This window comes from Trachymyrmex cornetzi, unplaced genomic scaffold (assembly GCF_001594075.2).
Source record: "Trachymyrmex cornetzi isolate Tcor2-1 unplaced genomic scaffold, Tcor1.1 scaffold16, whole genome shotgun sequence".
NCBI lineage: Eukaryota > Metazoa > Arthropoda > Insecta > Hymenoptera > Formicidae > Trachymyrmex > Trachymyrmex cornetzi.
In genome coordinates this window covers 1,263,434-1,273,005 of record NW_017296201.1, presented here as the reverse complement: position 1 = coordinate 1,273,005, position 9,572 = coordinate 1,263,434, and the positions used below count along the sequence as shown (strand labels likewise).

At 29.8% G+C, this 9,572-nt stretch overlaps 1 protein-coding gene across 1 annotated transcript; it reads left to right on the top strand.

The window, feature by feature from the left end:
- The first annotated feature begins 1,504 nt into the window (after positions 1-1,504).
- Positions 1,505-9,134, top strand: LOC108758645 (E3 ubiquitin-protein ligase RNF185). The gene is made up of 5 exons (XM_018503689.1): positions 1,505-1,753; positions 3,311-3,466; positions 3,546-3,677; positions 3,777-3,946; positions 8,855-9,134. Exons 2-5 carry the CDS (start codon positions 3,312-3,314, stop codon positions 8,950-8,952), a joined length of 555 nt encoding a protein of 184 aa, XP_018359191.1. The 5' UTR covers positions 1,505-1,753; position 3,311; the 3' UTR covers positions 8,953-9,134.
- Positions 9,135-9,572: the final 438 nt, after the last annotated feature.

Here is a 9,572-nt window from a genome sequence, read left to right as displayed (position 1 = left end):
TATATATATATATATATCTATGTACAACTTGAAGAGGAGTGATTACATGAGAGGTCTACGCTTTTTTGTATTAATATATGTTACATCCTATTTGATCATACGAATTTTTAAAAAATTCCATCCCTGTAATTATTAGATTATAAGGAAAAATTAAGAGTATTAATTATAAATGGATTAAGAGAAAGTTATATATGAAAATTTCGATAATGATTATCAATCGATTTCAAGACAAGCATGATATATTTAAAATTTTAAGAGTCAATAGAAATAATGGCTAATTTATCTACCTTATTTGCTGTGCAGACATATCTGATATTATATCTTGTTTCATAGAGGAAACATTTTGTCATGAGATCCTTCTGATTTCTTTTTTTAAAAGATTTCTATAGAGTTAGATTTTGATTCTTAAATAACATTACAAATATTTTTTTTAATTAATTTAAATCAGACAAGATCCCTTATGGAAAAAAGCTCAAAATTTGAGTATTTATGCGCTTAAAAAAAAAACTTAAGACAAATTTAATAGATATCACCTAATTTTTATAATTCACGACAACTTAACGCTATAACTAGATAATAAAAACAATGACTCCTGCACGCTGGACACAGTAGAGTCTCTGTACTAGAGTCTGGCCACTCACCATATTCGCACCTATTGGTTGAACAAGCTTAAAAATAACATAGCGGAACCAATTAGGATTTCCGCCGTTATACGCAACGGATTATCTTGAGTTTATATCAATTGCCAACTAAAATTGGCTAATTTAAAATAATAAAATCTCATTGGTGAAGCAGTGAAAAATTACTACGAACAAGCCGATGTGAGTAGTGCAATTGAACTGTGTGCGCCGTTCCCTCCCGGTCACCTTATTTAATTCCATTATGATAGCGAAAGATCTGTTGCTCCAATTACTTATTTTAGCATTACGTGAAATCGTACCTTTTATGTGTGCAATGGAACGCAGCTATTGGCGGCGTTCAAATCATCCAAGTTCCTTATAGATTCCATGGTGGAAGGAATAAAAGCGATAATAATGAATATTTTTTTATTCTTGTTTTCTAAAATTATTTTTATAATTTTTTATTTGACATGTCATTTTGATGTTTCGATGTCACCAGTCATCATGTCACTTCAAAATTACCGCGAAGCAAATGTTCAATGGCCGCATTTGGTATCTGCGCAGAACGGTACGAAATTCATCTCGAGAACGAGCGTACCTTCTTTCCTTCTAGCCAATCATATTTATTTACTCAGCGAGCAGGCTAACAATTTTGTCCACCTTGAACGCGTTCATTTTCTAAGTGTAATCTATTTAACGTTGCAAATGACTTGAAGCACTTTTTGATTGGTCAATTCATAAAATTCTTTCTTCTCATTGGTCAACGAAGCATTTGCAGTGTTAAGTGAATCGCATCCTCTGTTCGTGTTCTCTATTACCTTTGAATATGTGCCAGTGCGCAGCTCCTCATTTTACTCTTCCCTCTCCTCCCCCTTCACCGGATTCCTTCCGCCATATTACTCTCTTTCTCTTTTCTGTCATTTGCTAATATCCTGTTTGGGAAATCATGCGTCTCGTATACACGTAGCGGTTGTAGCGCGTTGCACTTATCGATCATAGTCATTCGATTGCATGGGGAAACAGATTTTTCGTTATTTGTTCTATTTGTACTGATTCTTGTGTTATTACGTTGTAAACAAGGAAAGATACGACATTATTGCGTGAGAGAGTCGAATCCTCCCTCTTGACAAAAAGTGAGTGATACGGTTTTTGACTTGACATATGCGGTTAATGAAAAGGAAGGAGAAAGAAAAGATAAAGTTGATAAAATATAAGTATTTAACATTATCGAAAAATACGAATGTAAAAAGAGGAGGAAATGAGATGAACGAAATGTAGAGAGGTTATATTGATGAGAAATCAAGAACTGTGTGATGTGTAACTGTAGGAATGGTTGATAGATGGAATGGCGTAGATAATATAAATATATATATGTATATATATATTTATAGTGAGAGAGAGAGACAGAGAAAACTTTTTGACGATAGAATATTTAAAATTGCTGAAATATGAAATTTAGCGAACGGATTAAATAATAGCAGAAGTTACATGTTCTTTATATGTAAATTAAGAACTAGATGATACATATTAATGTAAGTGTTGAAAAACATAAGAATGATGTAATGTTAGAGTAAAGAGAGAGAGAATGTATGAGTGAGTGTGTGAGTGCGAGAAATGACTTATTACGAATATATACTGTTTATTACAAAAGTGCAAAACTGTTGGAATAAGTTATAGGTAAATAAATGAAAGGAGTAGAAAACAAATTAAGTGAATGAATGAGTTATGGTTGGATGAAAAAGATACACATGAATTTGGGCGGGTTTGAGAATACAAGGTTATAAGATGAAAGAGAGGGAAATAATGTAAGAAAAATTAAGTGATTTATTATTTCAAGTGAATTTTACCATAAAAAAGGGGAGATAAATATTTAGAGTAATATATTAAAAAGAGACAAAAGGATGTTGTGATTGTTTCGATAAAGAAATTAAGTAGTATAATTGCACATAAATATGTATAATAATCTATTAACCTTACAAATGGAATGACATGGTAAAGTCATAAGATACAGAAGAATAGAGAGGGGATTTATTTTCGTCCTTGAATAAACTTGTGTAAGATAAGTAAAAAAGATACAATAATGCTTTTATTAATTTATTAAGAGAGTATTTAAATTAAATTCAATATTAAATATTGAAAAAGATTAAATAGTCATTTATCAAAAATTATTTGTCATGTGCATTAATTAAATGACAAAATTGATAATGCATTAATAATTGCATTATCAATTTTATCAATAATTATTGAGTTGATTCATTGTTATTATATTATTATCAGTTGATTCATATCATTATTCTGTGCATAAAAGTTTTGGTATTTTTACCAAAAAATTAATCGTATATGAGATATTTAAAACATCTTATAGTATAATCTTGCAAATATGCTCGGTAATCTTTGTAATCTTCATAAAACCTTGTAACATAATAATTCGTATAATGAGAGTTAACTATATTTACAATTATAACAATACAGATATGAATATATGTTTGCACAAGTATCACATGATATTAATATTTGTAAATTATTCTAAGTTGTAACTGCAAGAGCTATATACATTCTAGACATAATATAATTAAATATGCAAAGTGTTTCAAAGAGTTGTATAGTATTAATGTATTAAAAGATTATTTTATTGTTTATGTTAAAACGTAAGAATATTTATTAAATGTTAAATATATACATATTTAAAGGATGAGCAGGACAAGGGAACAAGCTGGTTCATCTAAGTCATCAGGATCTGCAGGTTCTACTGAGGAAAAAGAAAAGGATGAGAGAATTTTTGAGTGCAATATCTGTTTAGATACCGCAAAAGATGCAGTAGTCAGTATGTGCGGTCATCTGTTTTGGTATTTATTTTATAATAACAGCATGTCGAAGACTGCATTATTCTCTACGATTTAAATAATATAAATGGTAATATTACAGTTGGCCATGTCTGCATCAGTGGTTAGAGACCAGACCTACCAGGCAGGTTTGTCCAGTATGCAAAGCTGCAATAAGCAAAGATAAAGTCATTCCATTATATGGACGTGGTGCAGCAAAGCATGAAGACCCAAGGTATAACTCGTTCCTTTTTATCAAAATTGAATATTATAAATTATAAATATTACGTTAAATAATATAAGTTTAATAAAAAAAATATGATTTATGCTTCAGGAATAATGTGCCCCCACGTCCGGCCGGTCAAAGGTCAGAACCAGAAGCCCATGTCGGTTTTCCCGGCTTTGGTTTTGGTGATGGTTCCTATATGTCGTTCGGCATTGGCACTTTTCCGTTTGCTTTTTTTACATCGACTTTTAACTTTGGAGAAACACGACCAAGTGCAGGTAATTTGTTATAAATTTAAGGGAAAGATATTGAAAAGTAATTGCGAAATTATAACGCAAAATTATCTTCATGTGCTTTTTTTCATATAATTAGTTAATTTTGATCAGTGCTGTTTTAACCCTTTGAGGACAGGAGCTTTTTAACAAAACTTATGAAAGACTTTTATTGATAGTTTTCGGAGTTACTGAATTTGATCCTAATTTCAGAAGTCTGACATTTAAATTAGTGGATCCAAATGTAATTAGTCTCAAAAAGAATTTATTATATATTGTCCGACAAAATTTCTTTTTTGCAGTACGAATGTGAATAATTATTTTCGACATATCTTTGCCTACCGAATGCGAAATTGATAAAATTTGATTATGCATGCTACAATTGTGAGAAAAATGACTTTAATGCTGCAAAAATAATTTTGTAGATTTTTATGTCGTAGCCGGTATCAAATTTTTTTCTACAAATTTCATTAATGCCATACGGAAGTATCAACTTTTAGCTTTAAAATATATTTTGATTCATTTCAGTATTTTTGTTTTTGAGATTATTCATGTAGATACATGTATTATCGGGATATCCAGCTCTTTGAATGTCCAGATCTTTGAATATCCTTGTAATTATCCTAGAATTTAATGTATCCTGAAAAACTCCTGAAAAATGCCTGCAATTTCAGGACTGACTTGGAATTTTTGTCACTCTTTCAAAAAAAAAAATCGGATTATGAAAAAAGAAATATTTCCCGCGTGTGTACGAGAACTACGTCGATAACGATGAATTTTTTTATGATTTTAGTTGAAGCTTTAAAAGCAAGTGTGCGAACATTGAAAATTAGATTAATAATTTAATAAAGCGTTAATAAATTAATTTTATAAAAGTGTGATATGTTAATAAAAAGAAAAGTTATGTTTGGATACAGGCTTATACCCTTAAAAATGTATCAAGGCAAGTTATTGATAGGAAATTTAAATTTAATATCTATAATTATAAAATAGAAAAGCGAAGAAATTATCGTTTATGTTGAATGTTTAATATTATTTATAAAACATTAAATAGTATTATTCCAAATTTATTTGTATTTTAATTTGTTATATAGAATTCTAACTTGTACGCAAAACATATAAAGTAAACATGTTTCAATGACCTATGTCCGGACATTTATATAAATTTATATTATTATTAATCTCGAATACTCTTTAAAATAATCTTTAAATACATACAGTTAAGTTATAATATTATAATAAAAAATATTTAAGATTAATAATAATAAATATTGTGTCCCCGAACACAGGTACATGTTCGGTCGCTGGGACGTGAGAGAACTTTCTGATCGGTTCAAATACAATTCGAATGTCCATCATAGAATAAGTGACGAAAAACGGAAGTATTCCAAACGGAATTGTTTTCGAATAGATTTATGATAGATGGTCTGATTCGATTCAATTTATATTCGAATAATTTCTAACACATCTCTACTAACTATACAGTTTAAATTTTATTTATGTTTTCAGTACTATTTTTCTGATCTTATTCTGATGTTCACAAAAAAGAGTATCGTATTAAAAATACGATATACCAGAGATTAAGAACACTCAGCCGTTCAATTTTTAAAAAACTAAATTAATTTTGTCGCTGTGATTCGATTTGGATTTGAAGAAAGAAATAAAAGTTGATTCGTACATTTTTAATAAATTATTGTCAAAACATTTTGATTCGTATATTTTTAATAAATTATTACTTTTGTTTGATTCTGTGATTGCCGATTTTAGCTATTCAGATTGCAAGAGAATTATAAATTCAGTATCTCCTTTTAACATTTTAACATGTTCACAAATCGTTTTATATAGCTTAAAATGTGTAGAAATTAATCTACTTACAAATATTTTTTATTAATTTGGTTATTTTGTAAATACATTTTCCCGCTTAAGGTTGATTAGAACAGTACTAAATAGATATAAGATATAAATTAATATAGATATTTATAGGTTTGGAAAAAGTTATCTTATAAATGTAACCTGTTATCATTCTTTTTCTAAAAATTACTTTTTATCGTTACTATTAACTTATTATCGTTACTGTTACTCAAAAACTAACGAATTATTACAACTTCTATTATCTCTTCACCAAATTTTAATCATCTCTTTTTTACAGTGATATATCTAATTATTGTCTGTGTCGTTAATTGGTCGGAATAAAGGCATCTATACTCTATTCAATGACAAATTTACCACTCGTCTCGCATAGGAGGCGACATAACGAGAATTATTTCATCCGATCAATTTTCCAAATCTGAGCATGCCCTATTTACGTAAACGTCCAATTTGCCTGTTAAGTTGCCTCCTATGTACGAAAGGTAACTTTCTCGTTGGACAGAGTAAATAACATATAGTTAATCATAACACAATAATAAACGCCCATACATATACACTCATTCCCAAAAAAGCAGTACACTAAAAATTAGGGAAAAATTCATCAAATTTTTAATGATCATAATTTGGTAAATAATGAAGATAAAAATGTTTAAAAATGCAAAACGAAGCTTTAAATACATTTTAAGAATATTTGAATAGCACAACTGTGCTTTGCTATTATTTTTAAACGGTGGATGACAAAGGGAGAAAGCGCAAAATTGATAATCAAAGGTCTAAGGTTTGCGACAGTGGGCTGGGATATCTGACGTGAATCAGATATCCCAGCCTAATAGAACAAAATGAACATGAAAGTATAGAATTTTGTTTTTAAAATGTTTTTTATCAAATTCGATGCGATTAATTTTTGTTGATTTATTCTAAATTTATGATACCGCTGTCATTAGCTAAAATTATGGTTGTAACTCTTCCCTATATGAACTGCATGGAATTTAACTGATCAGAATTGAACACAATTACGTACGTGAATGCGCGTGGGCGTACATATAGATGCACATATCCTGCTTTTAGCGTTATCCAAGATAGTACGATATTTTATTACTAAATTACATAAAATTGAAAATTAATATCTTTTTTTATATTTTTATTATTTTTTGAAGCGCTTTACCTGGGTGGAACATTATCGACTAAAATTTAACAGACAAGCAATATGAAGTGACTGTTAGACCGATATGAATAAATCAAATTTTTTTAATAAGAACTCTATATTCGATGCGATATGTAAAAACGGAATGTATATAAATTCACACAAAAAATATATTTAAGCACTAAGGTCCGCTTTAATCGAGAATATAAGGTTCTTTTTATTTAAAATTTTGATTTAACAAACAAGCTTTTAAAATGAACTTTCTAAGCTTCAAAAAGTTTTTTAAAAAAAGTTGATATATTGATTTTTGCAAAGGTATCGAATTTTTTGTGTAAAAATTCATTTTCTAAATTGTTGTCAAAATGTTAACGACCTAATACATGCTTTAAATTTGTCCTTATAAAAATTTTTTACTTCATATGAACCGTTTTTAGCCCATTACACATTTATTTATCGTTTATTAATTACCACATCAATTTTTAATTAAACGATCGAAAAGATATATAATATTTTTTATAGATATTTTGAATTGTCGCGTCTACTGCTCCCAAATGAGACGTTCCTCGCAACATGCACACACTCGTGCGTTCATGCGAAGATATTATGTCGCGTTCTTGGAAAGAAAGGAACACTTTATAAAAAAAATTCACAAGACTTTTATTCAATAAAGAAATACAAGCGCGCGTACGTGTCAACAACTTTTTCAAATTCGAATCTGTCAAATCCGACTTCAAAACGATCGATCCATATTTTCTATCATGGATCGATCTATGGTGGAATCAGTAAAGTGAAGTAATGCGCATGGTGGAGTGGAGATAGACGAATTTCGACCAATCAGATGTCAACGACATTGCATGGCAATGCTATGGATCGATCGATTTACCATGGATCTTTTTCTCTTCGGCAGGAAAGAAGAGGAAGAAAGATAAACTGGTTGCAAAAGTTCAGCCAAAAAGAACAGACCTATGGATCGATCGATTTACCATGGATCGATCTATCTTGGGGCGCGTTCAGATTCCCATCCGAGTGCGCTCATTATGTCATTCTTTTAGAGACTGCGCACAATCAAGGAATAGAAACAAAGACTACACTGAGAGAAAAATGTTTGGTATTTGTAACTATATATAATTACATATCACTATAATTATGATTATTACTGCTATAATAATAACAGTAACTATGTATATAGTTCTAGCAACAAAGGTATATAGTTGGCAACCTAAAATGACTATATAATTATAGTTGTTATAACCATAAAATAGTTTTGTTGAAATTACCATAAAAATTATTCAAGTGACTATAATTTTATAGTTATATTTTGGAACAACCATATTTTTTATGGTGAATCAATCGATCCATAGGTTTGTTCTTTTTGGCTGATGCCTAGTTTATCTTTCTTCCTTCTCATTCCTGCTGAAGAGAAAAAGATTTATGGCGAATCGATCGATCCATTATGAATCGATCGATCCATTATGATTTTTCTCACTGAGATATTTGAATTTGTGTGAAATGCAAGAAAATCGCAATCCTGATTTTATGAACAGTAGTGTATTGTTGTGTGAACGTGTTCTAAGAACCATTTAGGTTGCGGTATATTTTGACTGATCAATTAGTAAAATTTTTTCTTCTGATCAATCAAATGCTTCGAAGCATTCGTAGCAGCAACTTGACCGCACCCTTAGGTAAGAAGTCATGTGCGCCCTCACGAGAGACGCTAATCAGATTTAGAAGCGGCTCTGGCGCACACACGCGCGTTTCTGGCTACGGCACGATAGCAATCGAGGTGTTTTTATTCTGCGTATTCTTTTGTTTGATCACAAGGCATATCACTATATGTATATTGCAATAAAAATTAAAAAATAATTAAGGTAATAATTTAGAACAAAATTATTTGTTTGCAGCTCCCAGAGGTACACCACAATTTGAGGAAGAACAGTTTTTATCCAAAGTATTTTTGTGGTTAGCAGTGATATTTATCTGCTGGCTGTTGATGGCATAACATTATTTCTAAATCACACACATACCAGTCTGCCCAATAATTTGTAATTTTTGTTTAATGATATCCTGTCGATTTATGATAATAGCAACATTACACCGGTTTACATCGTGATTTTTACAAAGCCTCTTTGAAAAAAAGAAATGAAAATACAAATTTACTTCCGCATATTTTAAAAAAACTGTGCAACTCTAAAAAATTCATTTTTTTCATTTTTACTTTAGAAAAGAGGCAAAAAATATATTGAACCATTTTTTGTTCAGGTAAAACGTTTTACACGATTTTGTTGGCACTTACATACTTCGAACAGGATTAAGCTCCAGATAAAATGCGAGGGAATAGCGATAACGATAGGAATAACACGATTTTAACTCTTGAGAAATTGAATACACCGAAATACACAGTCTCTGATAAATTGAAATCGTGTTATTCCTATCGCTATCTCCATTTCTCCGCATTGTGCTTTCTTTCTATTTGTATAATTCTGATATTTTAATATTAATCTTTTTTATGTATATATTATATATAAATATATTATATTCAAAAGAAAGACGTAATAAGTATATAAGGAACGTATAATCTCTTATTCGATATATTAAAAGTATAAAAATGTATGATTTAAG